Here is a 27931-nt window from a genome sequence, read left to right on the forward strand (position 1 = left end):
CACCAAATTAATAAGTTAAGCACATAATTTAAGACTTAGTTACATTGAACCCCAGACTTGCAAAGTAATTCTCAATTTAATAGACATGTTATAACTTACAAAGTAGATTCTCAAATCCCTCTCCCTACAATGTATCGACCCTCGATATTGCAAGGTGGTAAAACTCTCGACCTCCATTAGGTTTCGTGCTGGGACAATGGTTATCGATGGTTTGTGATTGAATAAAATTGGACTTGATTTTGCATGGCTCGTAGATTTACGTAGGAAATAAGATAATTTTTTTTTTTTTATTTATTTACACAAAGGGTACATGCTTACAAACAAAATTTATGCATCGCCAAACTGTAACCAGTTTGTTGGCGATTGATATGGCTTTGTTGTTTGGATTTGTGATCGGATTTTTACGGTTCTACCGCTTATTCTCTTTGGTATTAGGACTAGGTACTTATAATTATACATTGTGATTCTGGATAGATGATCCAAAGCTATACATGTCAATATTATCCAATTAGCAGTTATTTCATTAAGGATATTTTACTTCTATCTTAACATGAAACCATCAGACTTATTTCTTGTTTTATTTTAAATATCCTTGCATAAACTTGAGATTTTTTTTCCTAAATGCTTTCATTTTCAAAACTAATTATTTATGGAATTCTTTAATAGAAAAAAACCGTCAGCAGAACATATCGCCAAGCAAAACAATTTGGACAAAGGAATTTAGGAAATATTGTCTTCGGTTACCGCGATAGTTACTTGTTGTTGACCACGAACGCTGTAAAGAGTTCGAAACGTCGGGATGTATTATAAATTCAGTATACGCGATATAATCCGTTTTCATAGTTTTATATCAAAGGAATTTAGGATTTTTACTCACTTATGCTGTGCCCATAATTTTCACCACATTGCTCACCGTGTTCATTATAGGTTTAAAACACGTTACTACAATGAATTATTACTTCATTAATAAATATACTAACAAGCACTCGGATTAAGAATAGACTAGAATATAAATAATGTATTCGTGAGCACAAACACAAAAATAAAAAATTATACAAAACAGAGAAACATAAAAAACCGTCCAAGTGCGAGTCGGACTCGCGCAAGAAGAGTTCCGTACGCAAAAAAATCACGTTTGTTGTATGGGAGCCCTGAATTTGTTGTTATAGCGGCAACAGAAATACATCATCTGTGAAAATTTCAACTGTAGCTAAGTAGCCATTACGATTGATGAGATACAGCCTGGTGACAGACGGTCAGACAGACGGGCGGATGGACAGCGGAGTCTTAGGGTCCCGTTTTTACACTTTGGGTACGGAACCCATAAAAAGAGAAATTGCCACGAAATAGTCTCACGTCAGCATGTTGCAGTGCTACTACTGATTTACTAAATAGATCGGGTTTCTAGCACATATCTTTATATCTTTGTGTTTGATAGATTGATTATATACTTAATAGTTTACAACCAAGCAAGATACACTTAAACTTATCAATAATTATCATTTTCATCAAAACCTACTAACAAAATGCATATAGTGGCTTGTAAATTAACATCGAAACTACTATTTTTATAAATCGCCCTATTATCGATACGTGGCCCACCCTGGCCCACTATCTCGCCACTTATTAGCTATACATTCTGGCAATTTATCGGGTGGCTGAAAATTGGCCCGAGCGCCTAAGTGATGGTGTAATGCCATGCTAGCAGGGCCGGCGTTGACAGCTTCAAGTAGACTTTTCTTGAGACGTTATCGAGCTAATAAATTGGTCTAGTTTTTAGACCTAAAGTAATGCGCTGTAATTCCTACAGTCGTTTTAGAGTGACAAAAGCAATTTTTTGCGAATGCCATATTAGCGCCAGATTTGTCTTATTCTTTTCTAGAGTATATTTTGGCACTTTATAAGGTGTCTTAAACTAGTCAGAACGCCTACGTGATAATAGGTATATTTTCATAATACCGAAAGGCATGCGGTTTAATTGATTTAGTCATTTAAGTACGACAGTCAGTTTTTATGTCTTTTTTAATTGTTATTGGTAAATTGCTTGAGCTATTACAGCTTAGCCTCTTAATTGTTGTTTTATATAATATATCAACATATATTTTATTATCAGAATACATTTTTACATAAATTGAAATTCTATTCATCATTCATGATAATTTCATAAATAAGTACAAAATTTTGTTTTACCTAAGTAAATTTATACTACTAAATGAATCTTGTCTTTAGAGAAAATTGTATTTAAACAATCTAATTAATACAGTTTAACAGCCTCCTAGCCTAGTCGGTAGTGACCCTGCCTACGAAGCAGGAGATCCCGGGTTCGAATCCTGGTAAGGGCATTTATTTATGTGTTCATATTTATTCCTGAGTTATGGATGTTTCTAGGTATTTAAGTATTGATCTATATCTATCTATAATAAGGCCTGTATTGTGGGTATTATCTATTACCAACAACACAAGCCTTATTGACCTTACCATCATATGGGTCTAGGTAGTTTTGATCTTCCCATAATATTTATTTATTATTAATTTACAGTTCGCCCCTGGCCAAATCCCCGGCAATATACTACAGCGCCTAATAAAGTGATAGTTACTGTCGGAACTTGCCCGATTTTAGATTTCAATGTTAGTTCCTGAACTAATCTGTAGTTAAGGGTGTTGGATAGGGGGTTGCACTGTCTGGCGGGAAATGATAGATTAAATATTAATTTCGAAACTCTAAACTAAAATGAGCAACAGTGAAAAACCGACCAAGTGCGAGTAGGACTCGCGCACGAAGGGATCCGTACCATACAACGACGAAAAAAAACTGCGTAATGGTCCGTACCCTTCGTGCGCGAGTCCGACTCGCACTTGGTAGGTTTTTATAACCTCAATCATAACTTTACCTAAAACAGATTATTTATTTATCGTATGGCTTCGTTACATCTCTTCTATCTCTTCTTTTCTTGCTGTTGTTGTCTGTACATGTTCGTACTTGTGTTGTGATCGTCACGAATAAATGTCTTTTATCTTTTATCTTTATCTTTATCTTTACATGTCACTGGATACAAAACCAGATATATGATTTTAAGTAAGTTTTGCTACGGACTCCACGGCCCAAAATGGTCTCGGCGGAAGATCAGCGCTAACTTTCGGGTTAATATTATGCTGAGGCGAGACCATTTCGTTAGTAAACTAACTCTTACCTATTTTATGAATGCTTGTAGTTTTAGTTATACTTTTGTATGTAATTTTAGTTTTAAGTTTATCACGAATAATACATTTGATTCTGATTCTGGACTAAAGTTACAAATAGAGTTTTGAATGATTCACGGTTAGTTTCACTAGACTTATATTGACCGGGATATAGACCGTGATTACCTTTTGTATTATTTGCCGCTATCTTCAATCACCCGTGAACATGATGCATGTAACTGCGTCGAAATATCGGGAGCTCACAAATAATACAAAAGGTAATCACGGTCTATATCCCGGTCAATATAAGTCTAGTAAAGTTACAAACTTCCCTAAGGGCAAACGATCTACATTAATAGGTTCGTTTATTACTGTATCGGGTGTCAGTTTACAAACGTCGAGGGTCAAGACGCCGTAACTTTACAATATTGTTTACAATTTTAGTGACGCCATCTTGCTATTATGGCTTGCCCAAATCAACGTTTAAAGCCAATAACTTCGCATAATTGTTTGTAGGTTATGTCTTATTGGTGACTTGAATAGACGTTTACCAATTCAGGACAAGTTAGAGCACTAACTATTAAGGTGCATTGGGGGCATTCAGGCGTTGTCTAAAATAAATATTGAAATCCTGATTCTCACAGATCCTGGTGTTTATGGGTTCTTTCGACTAAGAATCACTAGCATATTTAATCTTGATGATAAAAAAAATGACCCATTTGTATAAAAATTGTACATTTCACTACGTCACGCACACAAGTGAAATAAATTTTTTACACTAAAACGTGACGTATTGGAACGGACGTTTTGGGACATCTTTTTTTATTGGCAGGATGGAGAATGCTGTAGATTCTGAGTAGAATGAGCCCAAGAATGTTGAGATTTGAAAGAATCAGGTTTTCAATACTTATTTTAGAAAACGCCCATTGAGGTTTTTTGGGGCAGCGGCAGTATGAATAAAGTTTCCTTTGAATGGTAAAGTTAGACTCATTTATTCCGTATATAATATTAGGTTTATTCCGTATAATTAACTAGAGTGCTTACAGTGGTGCTACCGTAATACAGCATTCTTAATCTATATCTACCCTCTGTGAGATGAAAACTCATTACCACTAATTTCTTTGCTTTTCCCACTTGAGATTCGTGCTATCGAGGTTCCAAAGTATTTGATGCCTTATAAAATAATATCGTTATTACTGGATAAAAAAGAATACCTACTCGTGCTATTAAATGGTCGCGTTTTTTAAAGTCAGTAAAAACGGTTTTTAGTTTTTACGTCATTTTAGTAATACACATACGACATACGATTATTTTAACAAGTTAACTGTGGCAATGTGATAAGGCAAAATTATAATAATATGAAGATGTAGATGTAGTGTAGGGACGCCCGGCCGGAAGCAGGCGGGCTGTCGATCACATGTCGTGTTCATTCAGCCCAATTCCCTGTAGTTGGAGCTGCAGGTTACTGTCCCGGCGGCATTCCCACACCATTCTCCTCAAATCTTCTTGTTTTCCTGCAGAACAGAAGGACATCTTTAAGTTCGATATCCTTTAGTTCGTTTTCTTCTAGTATGTCTCTACCGAATGTATTATAACGCGGTTCCGCGTACATAGTACATTCTACTAGTAAGTGCAAGCTAGTTTCCTCCCTACCACAGTGTGGACAGGAGGCGTCTGCACTGATTCTCATTATCTTAAGGTGTCTATTGAGAGTATTATGACATAGAATGATAATATGAAAATATGACCTACTTAAAAAATTTGAGTGATTTAAAAAAATTGGAACAACCTCGATCACGAGATAACCCCAAAGCACCGTTCTTCCGTAATGAATGTGCTCTTAGGTGAGGGATTGGAGCAAGATTGAGCCAATCTCGGTAACATCCTCACGTTATCCGGCACATCTCTCAAGATATTACACTCAGAGCTATGGTGTACACTATCAGAGAGAAATACCCTTTAAGGTGACGTTCGGATCCAGACTGCACCAGCATTACTGCCGCAAATGTCAAAATCGATGTTACTGCCCAGAATTTTGACATTTTGGGCAGCAATTGTAGTTGTGTAGTAAATTTTCAACAGCCCCAATACCTTTTTAACAAGTTATCGTACTCCACCCGCCCTATGAGAGATGCTATTCGACTAATCTGTCCGAGACACGGCAGTTCAGCAGCGTTTCGTGGCAGTTTTCGCTACTCTGCTACGAAATGCTGGAACAACATACCCCCTCCAATACGTAACTCTAAAACTTTATTCACTTTTAAACTTAAATTTAAACGATATCTTTTCAGCTTGCAACTGCCGTGTTCCTCGCGTTCCATGCATCTTAGCTAGATTATTCCATAGGTGTCTTACTTATTTGCGTGAGTGATATTGAATATAACGGATATTTTTCTGTTAGTTTAAATCGTCGATCGATGCCTTCTCTAAAAACCTATTTACAACTAACTACCAAGTACTAACTCACAAATATTTATTAGTTATTGTATTTTATAAATTTAATCATTATTTATTTATTCGATTATATATATATGTTTATTTAATATTTTTTGCTCAATACATGATGGTACAATGGCAGATCTAATGCCTTAAGGCATATATGCTCCACTATATATTAAACTAAATACATGCTTGACTTACACCTCTTTATATATATTTTTACATCTTCCCAAACCACTCACTTCCACATCCACTTTCAATTTTTTCCTTGTATATTGTTTCTAATTTGTCCTTATTATTAGTTACTGCCTTTACTGTTCTGAGCTATCTTCTTGCCCTGGGCTCCACGGAAGACCAGCGCTGTAGCATATACCTATATGTTAGAGCATATGCTGAGTGGTGTCCATTTGTAGCCTCTATAGCAGCATCAATATTGTAATTATTGCATGTTAGTATAAGCTACTTGTAATTTTACGTGTTAGTGTATAAGATCTTCTTCTTTTTAAATTTGTATGGTGCTGTATGTAGATTTTTACAATAAACGTTTTCTATTCTATTCTATTCTATTCTATTCAATACAGTCGGCAGTAATGTTGCGCTGCAATAATGCTGGTGCAGTCTGAATCCGAACGTCACCTTAATACTTAGTTACTATAGAATAAAATTATCGTCAAGTATGATCCTTAGATTGAGGAAAGGCAAAGGCAAGGCACTTTTGCTTTCACTTTTTGATGTTTTGAAAATGATCTATCCTAGATGTATAGATATTTTGTTAATCAGTTCATATCTAAGTTTTTCAAATTTACCCCCCAAAAGTGGCCCACATGTTTCAAATTAAATCATTGACTTTACACGTCTCTGGGTCAGCGATTTACATAATTTATTTATTTATAAAAGGAATTCCAACAGCTATAAAATATTAATTTAACTTTTTAAATAACAATACAGAGCCAATTATAGGAACTCGCAAATAGAAACTGAATATAATAATATGTTACACAGCGTATATGTATAATGCGTACCTTTCAACTCAATCCGTCCAGTTTCAGAGCAAATTGTCTGAGACGGACGGACAGACACACGAGTGATCATACAAGGGTTATAACCCTAAAAAATTGTATCAAAGGAACACATTTTACCAAAAAGGCAAAACTAACGTCAAATTTCCTTTTTTTATTTCACCCTAAAATATACCGCGGACCACAAAAAGTTTTCAAATTAAGGCTTAGAAAATCACATCATAACCCTTTTGCGGCCCAATATCGGACCCTAACCCTTCATCGTACGAATAGGGAGGAATAAGGAATAAACACAGGAATATATCGACGGTTTAGTAACGGCGCAATCATCACGTTTGAGATGAGGATATGGGACAAAGTGTAAGTGTGCGCGGGAAAGCTATGGGCACAATGTATTAGCACAGAATAAGTAATAGTATTATCATACAGAACGGCCACGCACCGCCCCGCCCCGACTCGAGTTACCTCACCCCGCGACAGCAGATTGACGGCCGTTTGCCGGCCGCACAGTACTATTTTTAAGCAACTTACACTATGACGCATGACGCGTGTACAGACGTGCCGTTCACACATAGAAACGCAAGTGATTTTTGATGTATGGCGTGTCCGCCCTGTGGTAGTAGTCAAAATTAAAACTTTAAATTTAGGTACCTTTTGATTTGATATGAAAGTCACAAATCACCCTTTGATTTGAAAGTCACAAAGAATAATTTATAGTTTAGGCCGCGTTTCCACCAGCGATCTGCGAGGATGCGTTGCGAGGGATAACGCGCGTTATTACGTCGCTGTCTCGCTTGCACAGTTTCAATTTCTTCATTATTCAATTTAGGCATCACCTATGAATGTCAAAAAAGTACAGTTGTACAAAATTAAAATTAAACATCCCAAATAATCACAACATACATTAAATATATTGACTGCATTAAAAACCCACAACGTAATTGGTATACAACATGTGATTTATAAATTAAAAAAAATATAAATTTTCAAGTTAGATTTTTAAAAAAATTAATTAACGTCTGCGATCGATGCTATTAAGCTTAGTTAAATTTAAAAGTGGAAAAATTACTGCCTTATTAATTTAAAAAAAATATTTTTTAAATTCTTAAAAAATTGAAATAAAAATGTTTATTTACTTAATAACATAAATCACATTTTTAAATAATGTGAAAATATATAGGTAAATAAAAATCTCAAAACATAATAATTTTTTTTTTTTGGATTTCATACAACGTTGAAAAATTTCAAAGTGGTTGACCACCCCCTTGTAGTTGGGAATAGATATAGTTAAAATATTTGGCATATTTTATCAACATAATCAGTGTAATAAAATAAGGGGGTACCGCTTCTTCTAGCTGGAGTTTGAATTTTTCCCATACAAAGTTTGTATTACAAACGTGATCCACCCTAACCTATATAGGTACATTATTATTTTAACTACAATACTTTCTATTCCGATTAAATAGAAAAAATAAAGAAATGCTGGTCTTAAAGGAACTAAAACACCAAAACTAACAAGCTAGCCATGCCTAGCTTTTTTTTTATTTTAATTTTAAGTTGACGATGTTTTGGTGAAAGCATTTTGTTTTATCCTTTTGTGTAAATAAATAAAAATAAATAAATAAATATTAGGGGACATCTCACACAGATCAACCTAGCCCCAGACTAAGCAAAGCTTGTACTATGGGTGCTAGGCGACGATATACATACTTAAATAGATAAATACTTATATACATAGGAAACACCCATGATTCAGGAACAAATATTGGTTCATCACACAAATAAATGCCCTTACCGAGATTCGGACCCAGAACCATCAGCTTCACGGGCAGGGTCACTGCCCACTAGCCCAGTGGTCGTCAAAGTAAGTAAAGTACCATGCCTTTTTCTTTAAGAAATAAATGAATCAAATCCAATGTAATCATGCTGCAAAACTGCTGACTCCTTCCCGGAAAAATCCCAAAACTATCCGCTCTCCATTTGTAAACATTACCCGTAAATAATGGCGTGGGCGTGGCAATTACAGCGCGCTGATTGGCTAGACGGGTCGGCCTGCTACCGTTTTACTGACCCCACTAATTGAAATTATTTTCCTGTTATGATTTATACGGGGACGGGGTTTTGATTATTCGCCTATTGGTAATTTTAGGTTGGGATTGAGTCGTTATTATTAAATTAGGATATCATGATTGTGTATTAGAGAATCTGTTAAGGGATTTTTTTACCGTTACCGCGATAGTACTCATGAAATAAAACTATGAAAACGGATTATATCGCGTATATTGAATTTAGTTCCTGCTGAGTTTTCCGGTTCGCGGTCGCCACTCAAGAACCTTTCTGCCCCATCGGCCATAGGTTCTGCGAGCAATGTGCCACTGCCACTTAGTTCTGGCAATTCTCTGAGTTATGTCGACAACTTTGGTTCTCCTGCGGACCTCCTCATTTCTGATTCGATCACGCAGGGAAACTCCGAGCATAGCTCGCTCCATTGCTCTTTGAGTGATCTTGAGTCTTCTTATGAGGCCCATTGTGAGCGACCACGTCTCTGTTCCGTAAGTCATCACTGGCAACGCGCACTGCGGTATTTGCGGTACTGCGGCAGCAGGAACAGACCCACAACAATATGGTCCGACGTTCTGGTTAAGGTCGCGGGAAGCCGATGGATGAGAGCGGCGCAAGGTTGTGGAGATCCCTGGGGGAGGCCTATATCCAGCAGTGGACGTCTTTCGGTTGATATGATGATGATGATGAATTTAGTTTTTTTTCTTGTCATAATAAATGTAACGCTCAGACAGCTCCGCCATTATTGCAGCAGTTGTAGCGCCGACTTTATTGCTGCCGCAAATGTTAAAAATCTGGGCAGCAGCTTCGATCTTGACATTCGTGGCATCAATGCAGTCAGCAGTAATGTCGGGTGCAATACTGCTGCAGTAATGCAGGTGTAGTCAGAATCCGAACCTTGAAGCTAACAGTCTACATTTACACGCTATTTTAAAAACAAAACAATAAAATATATCAAAATATTTATCAGTACGGTTTTTACTCACTATTATTTTTAGTCGCTTTTGGCGACATGTTTCGGATTCTTTGGGAATCCATCCTCAGGCACGAGTGTCCGCGGCGGTTGTTCGTCGTGCACTCGCCGCGGACACTCGTGCCTGAGGATGGATTCCCAAAGAATCCGAAACATGTCGCCAAAAGCGACTAAAAATAATAGTGAGTAAAAACCGTACTGATAAATATTTTGAAATATGTCTCACGATAGTTTAAGTGCGAATAAAATATATATATTGAAAAGGGCATAAAATTATTATATATAATAGAAACCGGTAAAGTAAGTGCGAAATATTTTCTCAGTACATATGATGCTAATTTACCGCCCTAGTGCGGTAACTAGCACTATACGTGCGTATGTCGAAAATTTAAAGAGCCAAATGTACTGTAAAACGTACAATAAACATGCGAAAAGGTAATTCGCATCTCGTGTCGATTTTAAACACTCCCTTCGGTGGTGTTATAATTTATCGCCACTCGTTGCGAATATCCTACTTATCGCACTTGTATCGTAATGTACTATAGCTACTCATGATCGCTCGATTAAATATCATGTAACATGTATTTTACAGCCGACTTTTTTAAATATTTTTCTCCCTTTCGTCTTTTTCTGATAAAAAAACAATTACCTACAATTTTCGAATAAATTTAATCTACAACTTTATCGCTTAGGGTATTGTATCTATATTCTATCTAATGTATAGGGTAGCTACAAAAACCAAATCTAAAACAGCGTATACGTATTCTGACTTCCAATGTCACCGTCATAAAGCTAGTTTGAAGACAATCCTTTACGTCGTTTATTTGGCGACGGCAAAAGGCTTTCTATTTCGAGCCCATACATATTTATTGGCGCTGTCAACGCCCACGCGATTGGTTTCTTTGAAAACTTTGTAAAGGGCATTTCACCAGTGTCACTTACAAGACTCTTTTTAACCTACTCAAACTCATTTGTTTAGCAAATAGGCCATAAGGGCAATTTTACACGTCAAGTACCATTTTTTTTGTAACTAGCGACCCGCCCCGGCTTAGCACGGGTAGTTCATTTAATTTACACAAAACCTTTACAAATTTATATATATAAACCTTCCTCTTGAATCACTCTATCTATTAAAAAAACCGCATCAAAATCCGTTGCGTAGTTTTAAAGATCTAAGCATACATAAGGACAGACCGACTTTCTTTTATACTACCTATGTAGTGATTCCCCGTGGTGTTTCTTATTATTCTAGGAAATATTAAAAGTGGCTTTAATAAGCGCCAAATTGGGTGAATACTTTTTAATCGTATATTTATAAAACTTTAATATGTCTAATTTCTCTGTACATTTGGCATAAACACAGACATGAACGTAAATGATAGCATCAACTGGTGAAATATTATAATAAGTTAACACATTGAAATTGACTAAAAATTCAACCTAAAGAAATATATTCGTCCTTCAGTCCTTTTTAGGGTTCCGTACCCAAAGGGTAAAAACTGGACCCTATTACTAAGACTCCGATGTCCGTCTGTCCGTCCGGCTGTCCGTCTGTCTGTCACCAGGCTGTATCTCATGAACCGTGATAGCTAGACAGTTGAAATTTTCACAGATGATGTATTTCTGTTGCCGCTATAACAACAAATACTAAAAACAGAATAATATAAATATTTAAATGGGGCTGCATACAACAAACGTGATTTTTTTCCTTTTTCCTTCGTGCGCGAGTCCGATTCGCACTTGGCCATTTTAAATACGTTACTACGTTTTAACATTCAGCAGACACCCTGTTTTAGTGACCATCGGTCTCACATATTGAACAAACAAACGAGCAAAGTCTCCGAAAAAGTAATAGTCCACCATTGAGTTGAACTTTATGACAAACTACACAAAGAAAGTGTCTAGGGTTCTATTTGAGATAATATCTTTAGTTTTATTATGCCTTAAAGATACTCTTTAAATAAATGTGAGAAAATTGGGAAATTTGATCATGACGCGATTTCTCTTCTTGCTTTAGAGAAATAAAATTGTCTTTTATTTTGTTTCTTTGGTCTTCAGGTCTTGTTATCTTCTTTATATCGTGTACCTAATAATATTTTTTGTACGTAATAAAATGTCTAATCTTTCTTCTTCTTCTTGCTGTGCCATATCCTCAGCGGATGTCGGCGACCATCTTACGGAACTTGGTTCTATCCTGTGCCAGTCTAGACAAACTGGCAGTGTCATTAATATTGGACCAGCTTTTAATGTTGTCTATCCAGGTTAGCTTTCTCCTTCCTCTGCTCCTTTTGCCGTCGATTTTCCCTTCCAAGATGTTACGAATTATGTTATACTGGTCGTGTCTATAGATATGTCTAATAGCGAAATAAAAAATACATAAAGTTTTTGAACATCAAAACTCTTTGGTGGTGATGTATGGATTACGCTCAGGTTTGATAACTTGTCTGTGGGACTTTCTACCCCGTGACGTAACGCATTCCGATTGGCGTTTGTAGTCACATGGTACTGGTCATTAATTTAAATATATTTAATTAATTTGTTACGTATTACACTTACAAAATATGATTTTCAGCATCCTAATATTCCCTGCTATGGTAAAAACATATCATCGATAGAAACGATGTTATATATTCGCGATTCACGTCAACATCCGTATTCGTTCGTTTAAATGAAATAAAATATGTAATATGGTTTTATATAGACCAAAGATAGATATAACTCCGTAATAAATGGATACAGTCTAAGGAAAAAACGTGCCTCGAAAATGACGAAAATTTGATTCTCGATTACATGTCGCTACTTTGGCCTACTGTCGTATAGAGGGCGTTGACGGTTTCGTTTGTTATTTAACCATATTTAAATACATTTTATCGTATTTTTATAAATCTTCATTTCTAGTTTTAAAGTGTGTCGATAGATGGCAGTGAATTTACTGTAGTTACAAAATTTACTATGACAGTACCGCTCTATAATATTATATCCTCTTTGATATAGACAAATCAGTATTGTATCTCTGTGTTATCTTATAAGCATTGTTTGAATTGGGCCTTTGGGCCTTATACCTATAGTAAAAGCTTACCCGAAAATACTTCCACACGCACTTATTATATTTATTTCCCGACTAGATTATTGTCCTACACCCGGACGGGATATCGCGTCTATTGCCCGGAATCCCGGGGGACAGAAAAAATGCTAGATCAGTAACTATTTTATGTCTTTGGGCTCCGAGATGTGTGGTGCTGCGTTTGAACACGTTCCAGTAATGGATAAAAGTTACATGTTCAATCTACTTATCAATCAACGAGTATATTGACAACCCTGAGTGACCCTGCCTGTGAAGCCGATGGTCCTGGGTTCGAATCCCGGTAAGGGGGTTTACTATCATTAGGTACAAATGGAAAATTGTCCACTCGAAATTATACGTTAAAGTAGAAAAATGACACTTTAAAATACATCAACTAGGAAAACTGTCTATCCAGCATAATGTCGAAATAGTTATTTACGATACAAGTGCGGAAAAGAGGAAATTCGAAACGAGTGGCGATAAACTAAAACACGACCGCAGGGAGTGTTTTAAATCGACACGAGTTGCGAATTACCTATTCGCACGTGTATCGTACAACGTTTTACAGTACTTATGGCCCTTTAAACTTTCGACATATGCACGAAAAGTGCTATTTGACGCACTAGTGCGAGAAAGTAGCACCATATGTACTGTAAAATAATTATATCCAATAATATTGTCTTCGGTTACCGCGATAGTTACTCATGAAATAAAACTATTAAAACGGATTATATCGCCTACATTGAATTTATATATATAATATAACTCTTACTCTTATATGGATTATAAGGCGTATATTGAATTTATAATACATCCCGACGTTTCGAACCCTTTACAGCGTTCGTGGTCAACGGGTCACTGAGGAAAAACTACAATGTGCAAAAATACCCACATACAAAAAATAATGAACCATAAACTATAAACTTTAAGGCTTAACATGCAAAATCGCCTTATTTACCGATTTTGACTATACTTCATCTATTGACTATAGGGTATTTGACTGTATTTTAAATAAATTATTTTACACCATGCATGAAATAAAGCACCAAAAGATTAATAGAGAAACGTAGACAGTAGTTGTTTTTAGTCACAATTTCTATTTTACAATCCGTATAACACTACAAAGAGTAGGTAATTTCATCGTGACGTCACATGTTAGTGTTTCATATAAATTCCATAGTAGCAAAATCGTTTTGACAGTTCGAAAAAAGAAACTGATTTGACTAGCTGTCAAATAAAGGTAAAGAAAAACTTTTATAAACAGGCCGTACTTTAAGTCTGAGAAGCCAGACGCCAGATTTACACCACTTAAGGAATTCTCAAAACAAAATCCGCCTTTAAGAAAGTTCAGCCAACACAACAAGCCTTCTCGACTGTAGTTTTGTACCTCATTGTTGTAAATTCTAGTCTGCTGCTACTCAAAGGTTGGAAAAGATCGCTTTAAGCGATAAGACTGCCTGTGTTACCGGGTTTTAACTTGTAGATGTTTCATTTTATGTGCATTTTTAACCGGTTTCAAAAAAACTGGCCAAGTGCAAGTCGGACTCGCGCACCGAGGGTTCCGTACTTTTTAGTATTTGTTGTTATAGCGGCAAAAGAAATACATTATCTGTGAAAATTTCAACTGTCTAGCTATCACAGTTCATGAGATGCAGCCTGGTGATAGACAGACAGACGGACAGACGGACAGCGGAGTCTTAGTAATAGGGTCCCGTTTTTACCCTTTGAGTACGGAACCCTAAAAAGCGGAAGAGGTTATCGATTCGTCTGATATTTTGTGTATGTTTGTTATGCGATTACCCCGCCAATCGTGAATTTATTTTCATGGTGAATTTTTTGTTTGGTAGGTGATAGGTACTTGAGAGTGTAGGTGCTTAAGTATGGTATAATACTATGGGGAAATAGTACGGATGTGAAAGACCTATTTATACTTCAAAAAAAATGCATAAGAATTTTAGCTAATATTTACTGCCCAGAAAGCTGTTTACAATATTTTAGGGAATATAAACTTCTTACGCTGACCTCTTTATACATCTTGGAAATGGGTAAATTAGTTAGGGAAAACCCAAACCTGTTTACCTATATCCGAGATCAGCCGCGACGATATGAATCCCGATTTAAAAATAACCTGGCAACAATAACAGGCTCTAATTTAAAATTATACAGCTCAAGTCCGTACGCCATGGCAATAAAAGTATACAACAGAATAGATAACACTATAAAAGCAGAACAATGTAACAAAACGTTCTTGACTACACTTAAAACTTACTTGATTGACAAATGCTACTACACTCTAGAAGATTTTTTTACAGATCCGTCTGATTAGTAACACCACTATTTTTGTGCACTAATTTTAAATTTTAAATTTGGATAATATTGTAGATAAGGTTAAATTGAATCAAATTATTGACATATTGCACTCTAATATTAATCCTATTTCTAAAACATTTACATTCTTATTATTTTAATTCTTATATAATTTGACATCACTTAATAATAATTATTTGCCCGTTTATTTCTGTATTTAATACACTGACAATTATCTGATTCAATTCGGCTTATATGTATAGAAACTACTAAATTGACCTACTTTTATATTATACACATAGATTTAAGCTTAGATCCTAAGTATGCATGTAATATTGCTATGCCCCCACGGGGTCCATGTGGAACTACCAAGAATTTGTAATACCTATAAAACCATGGTTGCAATAAATAAATATGAAATATGAGAGGGTTGGATTTCCACCAAGGCCCACAAGGCCCGGGCCTCAGGCAACCTAGCAATGGTTTTGAGATGGATAAAGGCCCCCCTCATACATTCTAAGTGCCATACAAATGCCTAGGGGCCCACATCTCTAAATCCGGGCCTGGAGGTGGTCCCATTTTATAGCTCTTTTGTAACTCCGACACAGCAACTTCAACCAAAAACCAAGCAAGTAACTTGACTAAACTGTTCTGTTCAATCGCTCAACTAAACCGTTTGAACAGGGCTAGATACATTATGACCCTTCTGGAACTCCGAGTAAGTTCGGATGGGATTGTACTTCGGGGAACGCACTAGAGCGAGGTGAACTTTTTATTTCGTATTAGATACGAAGTGGCCGTCGTCAGATTTGCTACATTATTATAGACTTCTAGTCGTTTCCAATAAAGTTTGGGTCTATGAAATCTGAAGCGTGAATGTGGGCATTCAAAAGATAGGCTATAGTTGAAGGTATCTATACCTGCACTGCAGCCTACATTTCATTTACAAAGTTAGAAAATGTAGCCATTCTTGTTGGCTTTTTGCATTAATTTCCATTTATTTGAATAAACTTAACACGTTCGCGGACGGTAAGTGACATCATGTGTCATAGGCCAAAGGAAACAAAAGGCTACGCGAATGCTATAGCATTCGTGTCCGCGAGTGTGTTAAGTATTTATATGAATACATTCTTCCATTGATTTATAGAAAACGTACATACATCACAAGATAATATATTCGTGCGCGTTGCACAATTTTTGGGCGGTAGACATAAAAAACGCAACACATCACACTTAAAGAATTTATTCAAATAATTGTAAAATACTTACATTTTGTAATTGTAATCACTGTGAAGTAAAGATCAGTGCTCAATTCCATTCAATAAATACTTGCAGCACTGTAGATGCAGTAAGTCTTAGTATTTTGCACTGTTTAATCCTGCTGATTCTCACAACTGTCAAAAACATAACCTCTAAGTACAACACATCAGAAATGGCAAGCTACAGTGAAATAGCAGAGACACAGAAGTCCTTGGAGAAGTCAGTGAACAAGATGTTTTCAAAGTTCGAGGCCAGAATGAAGTCACCAGCATCCAGAGCGACAGTGAGTAGCCTTAGCGAAGAATTCTCTAGCTTTAAGGATTACACATTGGGCATACTGAAACTTCTTCGTAGCCAAATAAATGCTCTCAGTAAATCTCAGGATATCTTGGAAATGAGACATAGAAGGAAATATCTTCTCTTCAAAGGTGTGCCAGAAGATCCTGGTGAAAACACTGCTTCTTCTATCACCAACATTATCACAGAGCGACTTAAGATCCCCGATGTCTCTCCTGCTTCATTTAAGGCCTGTCACAGGCTGGGAAAGGTGACTGAGGGCCGAGCGAGACCAATTCTTGTGCGCTTCGGAGACCCGCGTCTGAAGTCCCTGGTTTGGCAGAAGAAGACAGCATGTAAGGGAACGCCTTTTGCCATATCAGAGTTCCTTACACCGCACCGGCAAGAGTTGTTTGTTCAAGCACGGAAGGCATTCGGCATGAAATGCTGCTGGTCACTCGACGGGAATATTTTTGTTAGGCTGTCTTCGGGCGTGCGTGAACGTATCGAGTCAGATGAAGATATTGAGCGTCTTAAAGGTCTCTGCAATGACCGCCAGGCCACCCGCCAGGCACAGTCGACGTCGACGCCCGACCCCGATGCGACCGAAGAGCAGAGCAGTGCCACCGCCGACTCCGGAAACAATGCAGGCCGGTCTCGACGTTAAAATCCGGTAGCCTAGTCCATTGTTGATATTTTGCGACATAACAAAATCTTGTAATGACTACCTTGTCTGAATCCGCTAGAGCACATTTAGTTTACTCAGTACTTTTCCAGGCTCAGTTGTTTACAACTTGTAATCCACTTTCGCAGTTTTTGCACGGTAATCTTAAAATTCAGTTCTTACCCTTTTTAATCGTATTGTTTTAAAATATAATTGCATGTTTTGCACTTGACGTTCAACAGATACTTGAGATGACATCTGTCAATTCAGTCAGTTTGACTCGGCGTGTTTTAGTTACTGTTATTGTCGCTTAATTTGTGTTGTAAATTATGTTCTTTCTTTTTTATTTTATTTTACTTGTATTTTCATTTTATTATCTTTTTCAATTTTTTATTTTTTTTTCTCACTAAGCAACCGGCAGGATAAGCAGTTGGGCGTGTATAATACCTATTTGTAATTTTATAAGATTAAAAATCTTCGGTTATTTATATATATATATTATATTATATATTCACGTATTTATTTTATACTTATGCCTGATGATGAAAGTTTTTATTCTGCCAGCAATGATAGTTCGTCTTTTATCTCACTAAACTCACTTGACAGTTCTCACAACTTGGGCACCTTGGTATCACGCGAATTTCTCAACTCCAAAAACTTTAACGTGTGTCATATTAACGCCCAAAGCATCCCTTCTCACTTTACAGACCTGTTTGACACATTTCAGACTGACTTTGTCCACGCGGTACTTGTTTCGGAGAGTTGGCTGAAGCCTAGCCTTGACTCAACTTCTTATCCCCTGCCCGGCTTTGTTCTAATTAGAAACGATCGCACGGGTAAGGGTGGTGGTGGTGTTGCCATTTACCTCAGAAGTAACATTCCGTACAAAATCATAAATGTTTCGCCTTCTCTTTACTCTGGTTCTGCGGAATGGTTGTTTCTTGAGGTGAATGTCAAAGGAGTCAAGGCGGTACTGGGTGTAGTCTATTGTCCCCCTATGATCGATTACTTTTCCGACCTAGAGAGAGTTCTAGAGTCTATAGGCTCGGACTACGCACATCACATCATTATGGGTGACCTTAACACTGATCTCTGTAAGGACACTCCAAAAAGCCGTAAATTAAATTTCTTAATTAATTCTGTTAATTTCTCTTTTTTGCCCTTAAATCCTACTCACCATACGGCTTCCTCTGACACTTGGCTGGATGTTATTTTCACTTCTTCCCCTAGTAATGTCATAAAACATGGTCAGTTTCTTGCACCCGGTTTCTCCCACCACGACTTAATTTTCGCTTCTTACAATATCAAGCCGGGCAAGTGTAAACCTGCCATAATATACATGCGTAGCTTCGCTAAAGTTGACACTGACGCTTTGCTCCGCGACGCAGCCGCAATTGACTGGTCCCCTGTGATGACAGCTGCTAATACAGAAACCAAATTGTCTCTTTTTAATGAAGCAATATTAAAAACCTTTGACAAGCATGCACCGTTACACAGGGTTCGGGTCAGGCGGGCTCCTGCGCCGTGGATTACAGAGGGTGTGCGCATAGCCATGCGTAAAAGAGACCGTGCCTTCAGACGTTTTAAGCGTGACCGCTCTGATGAAAACTGGACGCTCTTTAAAACCGCCCGCAACAGGTGCAACCAGATGGTGCGTTCAGCGAAGCGGCGGTTTATTCATCAAAATGTAACCTCATCTTCCATGGCTAATGTTTGGAAGTTTCTGAAGTCTCTAGGTTTGGGCAAACCTGTAAGTCAATTTGATAGTACCTCTTTCTCCCTTTCTGACCTTAACAAGCATTTCTCGTCTGCCCTCTCCGTTGATGACAATGTCAAAATTAACACCCTTTTTGAAGTTTTGTCCCTACCTTCGATTGGCGCGGTCTCTTTCTCTTTCTCACTCACTACCCAATCAGAGGTTAAGGCTATCATTAAGTCAATTCAATCCAAGGCAGTTGGTTGTGATGATATCGGCCGGTATATGATAGTATCTGTCCTTGACTGCGTGCTTCCTATACTGACTGATATCATCAACTTCTCGCTTTCTAACGGCGAATTTCCATCTCTCTGGCGCAGGGCGTTCGTCATACCTCTACCAAAAATCAATAACCCCTCTTTAGTAAGTCATTTCCGGCCCATTTCCATACTCCCGTTTCTGTCGAAGATCGCTGAAGCGGTGGCTCACAAGCAGCTGTCTAGGTTTATTTTCTCAAACAAACTTCTGAGCCCCTTTCAGTCAGGTTTTCGGCCGGGACATAGCACCTGTACTGCGCTGCTTAAGGTGACTGAGGACATCAGACGTGGCATGGAGAATCAAATGGTCACTGTACTTATCCTTGTAGATTTTTCAAACGCATTCAACACTGTTGACCATCAGATTCTCCTTGGCCTTCTTGAGCACCTCAATGTGTCGCCTGGTGCGCGAAATTGGTTCTCGGCTTATCTTTGCGGACGTCAGCAAGCGGTACGAGTTGATCGCGCTTTGTCGGAATGGTGTGACCTAGCCACTGGCGTGCCTCAAGGAGGTATCCTTTCACCACTACTGTTCTCCATATTTATTAATTTTATTACTCCTGACCTTCGCTGCTCGTACCATCTTTACGCCGACGACCTGCAACTCTATGACCATTGTAGCGTTACTGACCTAGCTGCTACTGTTGACAAATTAAATCTAGACCTCTTACATATCCAGCGATGGTCTGAGAAGTTCGGTCTGTTTGTCAATCCGTCTAAGTGTCAGGCCATTGTCATAGGTAGCGAACGCCAGCTCGCGAAAATAGATTCTACACCCCCCGTATATTTTAATGGCACTCCGATTCCTTACAGCCAGAGTGTAAAAGACCTAGGCGTCTATTTAGACAGCACCCTGAGTTGGAAGATACAGGTAGCTGAAATTTGCCGAAAAGTCACTGGATCTCTACATGCCCTTAACAGACTTAAACACTTTTTACCCGTTAAAACAAAAATATTATTAGCACAGACATTAATCCTACCTATAATTGACTACGGTGATGTGTGTTATCCAGACTTAAATGAAGAGCTCTTGAACAAGTTAGATCGTTTACTAAATAACTGCATTCGTTTCATTTTCTGTCTTCGTAAATACGACCATGTCTCCTCTTTCCGCTCTAAACTCGGCTGGTTTCCTATACGTGTTCGTCGAAATATTCGCATGCTTTGCACCCTCTTTTCTGTTATTAATGATCCCCAATCTCCCGAATATCTCAAATCTTTCTTCAACTACTATGGTGTTTCTCGTGTCCGTCAACTTCGCTCTACTGGCAACCTTTCTTTGTCCATACCATCTCACCGAACAGGTTTCATGTCCTATTCTTTCTCTATTCAGGCAGCTCGCCTTTGGAATAGTCTCCCTGTTAAAATTAGACAGTGTCCGAATAGATTTGCATTTAAAAAATCCTTACGTGAGTACTTTGCTGGCAGAACGATGAATTCTTAGTGTTTCTGTTTTGAAAGTTTCATCTGATATCTTATGTATTTGTATGTATGTATATTGTATGTATTTATATGAATATTATATATGCAGATATATGTATGTATGTCTATGCCTGTCCATTATTTAACTATACTTGTATATATATATGTAATCACTATGTTGCACCGCCTACAAATTATCTGCTTTGCCCGAAGGTTGACTGGTAGAGAATGCCTCATAGCATTAAGTCCGCCTTTTGTACGATTGTGTTTTCTTTTGTGCAATAAAGATTAAATAAATAAATAAACAATTCGCACCCAGAATCCCCCCTTTCTTATGCGTCACCATACAAATGTTTCCTATTTTTAATTTGAACTTTGTTGTATAGAAAATTAGGATGCATTTAGTTTGTTTGAGAAAGCAATGAAACAATATAATTGCTTTTTTATTTGGTTTATGCAAGGTTCTAATTAGATTGAAACGGAGAGTACATTGTAATGAACATTGGGCGTTACGAGGTTAGCTTCGCAGACAGAATAGCTACCCAGGCAAAAGTTTATTATTCCCTTATCTAACTCTGAACTTTCTTTCCAGTCCCCCCATCAAAAGTGGAGATCCTCGGTGTCGGAGACCACGTGACCCAGGGCACCACCCTGACCATGACGTGTGTTGTCAAAGGGGCTAACCCACCGGCCCTGGTGCAGTGGTACAACGGCACCACGCTGCTGGATTCGAGGCAGCAGGAAGTTAAGGTAAGATGAACATGTTTTTTATACGACGGTGAATAAGGCAGCACACAATCTGACCATGATGTGCGTTGTCAAACGTGTCAAGATATTCCTGTTCACATTTTGCTGGGATGTCAATCTTCCGTGACCAGAGCTGGTGCAACCGGGCTGAAACGATGGATAATGTAAAAATAAAGAAATAATATCGCGTTATAACCGGTTAATCACTTAACGTGAAGAAAACGCGACAGTTTTATTATCTAAATTGACAACGATCAGAACCCGTGGTGTAAATTTCATTTGATAGCGTGACGGACGTACGCGTTTGCGTTAAGTGTCATTTTATATGGGATTTTAAACAGCGCGCCAAGCGGAACGTTTTGGAAACCCATCATTATTATCATCGTGTCAGCCGATAGACGTCCACTGCTGGACATAAGCCTCCCCCAAAGCTCGCCACTCCGACCGATCCTGTGCCGCTCGGATCCACCGAATTCCCGCGACCTTCACCAGGTCGTCGCTCGATCTTGTTGGAGGCCTACCGGCAGTTCGTCGTCCGGTACGCGGACGCCACTCCAGAACCTTCCGGCCCCATCAACCATCAGTTCTGCGAGCAATGTGCCCCGCCCACTGCCACTAGATTCGCAATTCTGCGAGATATGTCGGTGACCCTAGTTCTACTGCGGATATCATCATTTCTGATTCTATCACGCAGAGCATTGCTCTTTGCGTGACCTTAAGCCTTCTTATGAGGCCCATCGTTAGCGCCCACGTCTCAGATCCGTATGTCATCACTGGCAACACACACTGGTCAGACTTTTGACTTAAGACACTGCGGCAATTTGGACGAAAAGATACTGCGGAGCTTCCCGAACGCTGCCCAACCGAGTCGGATTCGACGAGTGACCTCTTTCTCGAAGTTGGACCTACCTAATCGTCAACAACTTCGAGCGCAGAGCCTCCGATTATTACGGGAGTTGGCACAACATGGAAGTTAGACATGATTTTCGTCTTGTCCATGTTCATTTTCAGACCAACTTGTTCAGATACTCTGCTGAGATCAGCGAGCATCGCACTGAGTCATGGTCATGGTCATGGTTGGAAACCCAACTTATACAAAATGACGCAAACACTTACGTCACGTCATGCTATCGAATGAAATTTACAATAGGGGTAATGAACAAAAAGTGATGGATACTTCGTTGTCATTCTAATTAGGGAAGTTCCAAACTCCACACACAGCGAATCCAAAGCGAATTCGAACAAAAAACAATCCCACCAAACCCCATTCGAAGTTAAATGATGCGATGAGTAACAACTGTAATCTCGCTTAGCAACCGAAAACGGCATTCGGACTCTAAAAACCTATTTTTGATTTGCTATTGATATGTTATTACTGCATATGTTTTCATTGTGGATTTATATAATACATGAAAGAGGACCTTAAAAGCAACCTCAATGCAGAGATCGTTGAAATTTTGCTCCACTCATTGATAACCATTTATTTATTTATCGTATGACGTTGTGAAACAGACAAAACACAAAACAATATCTAGCAATAAGACTAAATATGGATCCATATAAGACGCGAGTTGGCACAGTGGCTGTTAGCAGCCACTGGGTTAGAAGGGGCGCACACCTCTCGACACCCCTGAGCCGCTCACACCGGTGTTGCCCTTGAGCCATTCTAGATGTCGCTTTTTATGGGGCCCATCTGGTAAGGGCGAGTCACCGTCTGCCGGAAATAAAATTGCATACCGCTTTATTAGGCAGGCGTCCGGTTTTTTATCCCATAGCCCAGTACTTAGTCCATCGCTTTCACGCCCCGCGCACGCCTCCCAAACTAGATACAAGTCAAGTCTCAGACTAAATACAAGTTTTGCCATCATCAGAATAGAATGTGTAGGAGATTCTGGTCTCTTGACATTATTTTGTAGATAAGGACATAGGTAATTATCTATTCGACTTACAGTTACGCATTTTGAAATAATCAAGCAGCACGGAATACAAAACTCTGAAACCATTATTTTTCGCTGAACATACATGGGGGTTCCATCGGATTTAGTTCTTAAGGTCATTTGCTTCCATTAAAATATATTGAAAGCCAGACCGTGTGACATGAGCGAAATGCAAAGACGTGTAATGTCAAAATGAGATCAAAATGACATCCATATGTGATTCTGAATCGGCTCCAAGGGTTATCTGCCCTAATGTGCGACTTCACTTAATTTAACTTAAAGACGGTTGCGAATTCGTCTTCATTAAGAAGGAAACTGTTTTAGGCGGCTGACACACAAATGTTTTGTTTGATGATAATTTTAGCGTCAATAACGATAATTGATTCTAGTTTAAAAGGATTGGTTTCAATTTACTACGCTATCAACGAGTAAAAACTAAATATCTAAATGCCGCCTAAACCAGCGATACAAATTTTCTGCATTTTTTGCTATTTGCTCTGTAAACATGTCTCCAAAAGAAAAAAACTGCTATGTAATAATATCGATACGACTATTTTTTTACTTACTACGCTATCGAGTAAAAACTAAATATCTAAATGCCGCCTAAACCAGCGATACAAATTTTCTGCATTTTTTGCTATTTGCTCTGTAAACATGTCTCCAAAAGAAAAAAACTGCTAGGTAATGATATCGATACGACTATTTTTTTACTTATTTTTGACTCAGCCATTTTGAAAAATAGGATCGACAAAAAAAAAACAATCTGGTCACAAAATTTCACGAGAATCGGTTGAGAACGACCTGTAGATGAGAACATGCGGACAATACGAAAGCAAAATACCCGAGTCTCGAATACTTCATTAGCAGTAGGGACTCATAAAATTAAATAACACCGATTGCAGATAATGTATTAACATTATCATAGATAACGAAATGCCAATATTGACCCTTAATATATTATTATTCTACTTCAGACACGGATGACGCTCAAACCACATTTTGCGTTTTTTGCGTACCAAAGGTTGATTGCTGTAAATCCACACAAACATGGCATGATGACATATTCTGATAGACCCTCGCTTTAAACTGTTTCTTTCAAAAAAAAATCTTTGCTGAAGTTCTAGCACGTTTTTTGCATTGCATAAAAATTATACGCTAGGTTGAAATCGTTGTATGGCCGCCGGTATGGCCTGAACATCTTTACCGAATGCCTCGAGCACGTAGAATAACGAATTTTCTGGCAACTTCCTCGCGATAATCAAAACGCAGGTGCCTGACGCTTACGTGCGACCAATATTAATATACCGGACTATTAGTGAAACCACGGAATATTAATTTAATACTTTGTAGGGTTAAAAGGTGTATTATTAGGAGGGCACCTTTAGCGGTAAAGAGTAAGCGCTAGCAACCGAGCGACATTAGTACTTGAGTGGCGCGATAGATGGCGCTGCTAGTTGGGCTGAGTTACAAGGGTTCTCATATGTGGTTCAAGCGGAGGCACGGACGCCTAAATAACGAATTTTCTGGTAAGTTCTTCGTCATAATCAAGGCGAAAGTGTTTGGCGCTTACGTGCGACTAATGTTATTAGGACTATCAGAGTAATCACGGAATATTAATTTTTTTGTATAAGTAGGATTAGAAGATTTATATTGCAGGCGGTAGAGTGGGAACGCCTAACGGCCCGATTCGAACAATGCTTATAAGATGTCACAGCGATACGATACCGATATGTCAGTGTCAAGAGTGATCAGATTAGTATCGTATCGCTGTGACATCTTATAAGCATTGTTCGAATCGGGCCGTAAAGGTACCGTTCGTATTCAGATGCATAAGAAACTGCGTCATTAATACAGCGCGACACGCGTATAATTTAATATAGATAAACTCATCACACACACTCCAAAATATTTTCCTCGGACAAAAAACCTAAAAATTCTCCCTAACCCAAAACCCCCATAATAACCTTTAATTACTGGAAAAGCTGACATCTCACTAAACTATTATTTCTCGAAAACATTATCTCGGGCTCGCAGCCGTATTATTCCGTCGAAAACATTCTTGGACAAAAAATAATTAATCCGACCATTCTTCACTGTCATCTCGGTTTAAGTTGGAATAATACCGGGGCATAGACTTTCTCGTGTAGACTCCGTATTTTGAAGTAAAATTTGTACACGAGCATTTTTAATGGCAGTCTCATTTTCAATTCAATCCGTTTTTGACTGTAATAGGGAATTATGCCGAGATAAAAGGAATTATTTGTCTTATTTATAAGTACATTACAATACAAATACTCTTTATTGCACACCTCAGTAAAAGAAAATAATACAGAAAGAAAACTGCAGCACAATTAGAGATAAACAACAGGCGGTCGCTAAAAAGATTAACTATTTTATATCCACTTTCGTCCAAATCGGTTAATCTATCTTTGTGAAACTTGTATATGTTTCAAATACTATCACTACATAGTATAAAACTAATTCGCTTTCCGCTCTGTATTTATGTCTGTCCCTATTGTTTATTGTTTATTTAATACAGTGCAAGCTTACAGCAAGCTTACAGTACTACACCCTAGAACAATAGATATATAAATGTCAGGAAAATTACAAGAAAAAAACATGCAAACAGATAAAATGTCAAGAAAGATATTTACAAATTCAGTCAATCCCTATGTATGCTTACTGCTTAGATCTTTAAAACTAGGCAACGGATTTTGATGCGGTTTTTTTTAATAGATAGAGTGATTCAAGAGAAAGGTTAAGGTTTTGTGTCAATTAGTTGAACTACCCGTGCGAAGCCGGGGCGGGTCGCTAGTTGATAATAACCGGCGCTGTTACACAACACACATTCCTACACAATTAACAACAAACATGTGTGTTTTTTTTTTATGAAATAGGAGGCAAACGAGCAGACGGATCACCTGATGGTAAGCGATTACCGCCGCCCATGGACACCCGCAACACCAGAGGGGTTGTAAGTGCGTTGCCGGCCTTTAAGATGGGAATACGCTCTTTTCTTGAAGGTTTGAAGGTCATATCGGTCCGGAAATACCGCAGGCGACAGTTATAGATATGACCTGTCAGTGTCAAAACTGAAACTTCAATCAGAAACGTCAACTACTCTTGATGTATCAAGTTACAGGCCTTTAAAAAACCGGCCAAGTGCGAGTCGGACTCGCGCACCGAGGGTTCCGTACTTTTTAGTATTTGTTGTTATAGCGGCAACAGAAATACATCATCTGTGAAAATTTCAGCTGTCTAGCTATCACGGATCATGAGTTAACCTGGTGATAGACAGACAGACAGACGGACAGACGGACAGCGGAGTCTTAGTAATAGGGTCCCGTTTTTACCCTTTGGGTACGGAACCCTAAAAACACCCCATGACCGCCTCAACAACTGATATCAGCAGTAAGCGTGAGTCATTGCATTATTATTCACAACGATGGGACTTAATCGCGTAATTAAGTTTTAAATTTACCTCCGACGTTTCGGGGGCGGCGTTGTCCCCGTGGTCTTGGAGCAGACTGGCTAAAGTTGACATCAACATCTTCCAGGTGCGCGAGTTTTTCGAACTACTCGCACCTGGTCTTGTTTACACGCCTTCGGCGGCTATGCCGTGAGGCCCATTTAAAAGGCCCTAATTCACTAGCTTTCCTGGGTGTCATGCTTCAAAACTTGTATCACCGAATTAGGCGTGTCACCAAATAATGCGAGGTTGCCCTACATTTACTAATGACTGGGTTCTTGTATTATCTAGTGTGTAGATCATCGGTGACCGAAATTCAGTGATCAGGCAATGTTTAAAGTAGGTCGGAAAGGTGACGCGGCCTTTCGTTATTCCCAAATGTCTTGGGAGGCCGTTCCATCGGTTTGCCGCTGTCACTGTCACATTTCGCAAGAAAGAACGGGAAAGATCATGCGCGCTAAGTGTCAATTTTGATCGAATACTGTCGATTTTTATTTATTTTAAAGACGTTACCTTACAATATCGAAATTCGAATGCTATGAAATTACTATTTTAAGTTAAGATTGTTTTTTTCTTCTTTTTTTGTTTATAGTATTACATAATGAATAACCGAGTAAAGTTTGATTAAAAGTCCGAGTTAGAGGTTACTTTGGGAATTAATTGTATCGAGCGAAGTGTCATAATTCGTGTATCGGAAGCTACGTTACTAAAGATAATATAGTCAAGAACTACATATATTTTTTCCACGTCTACGAATATCAACGCCTCTTAGAAAAACATGATCATATAGGAGACTTTTCGCCTTCTGGCTCAGGGAACCGCCTTAGAAAGCCTTGTAGGCTTAATTATTTAACGACCTCCTAGCCTAGGCGGTAGTGACTCTGCCTGCGAAGGAGGAGGTCCCGGGTTTGAATCCTGGTAAGGGCATTTATTTCTTTGTTCCTGAGCTATGGATGCTTTCTGCGTACCTATTTAAGTAGCTATTTGTCTATATAAATATCGATATCGTCGCTGTATACCAAATCCTATACCCGATTTTGTCCGTTATTAAAAATAGCACTGGAACTCGTCAACCTACATCCTTCATGGGCAAATTTTCT

General features: G+C 38.3%; 1 protein-coding gene across 14 annotated transcripts in view; it reads left to right on the forward strand.

Moving 5' to 3' along the window:
• LOC134751771 (hemicentin-2-like) overlaps positions 1 to 27931 on the forward strand; it is a 634647-nt gene that overhangs the window by 556074 nt on the left and 50642 nt on the right. For all 14 annotated transcript variants that reach the window (XR_010128692.1, XR_010128693.1, XR_010128696.1 and 11 more), the window contains one exon: positions 21271 to 21428. Coding sequence is in view for 8 of the 14 variants with exons in the window: in XM_063687232.1 (XP_063543302.1) it covers positions 21271 to 21428 (158 nt within the window). In the remaining 6 variants the exon portion in view is untranslated. The remainder of the gene's footprint in view (positions 1 to 21270; positions 21429 to 27931) is intronic.

The sequence above is a fragment of the Cydia strobilella genome, chromosome 23 (genome assembly GCF_947568885.1).
Source record: "Cydia strobilella chromosome 23, ilCydStro3.1, whole genome shotgun sequence".
NCBI classification, from domain to species: Eukaryota; Metazoa; Arthropoda; class Insecta; order Lepidoptera; family Tortricidae; genus Cydia; species Cydia strobilella.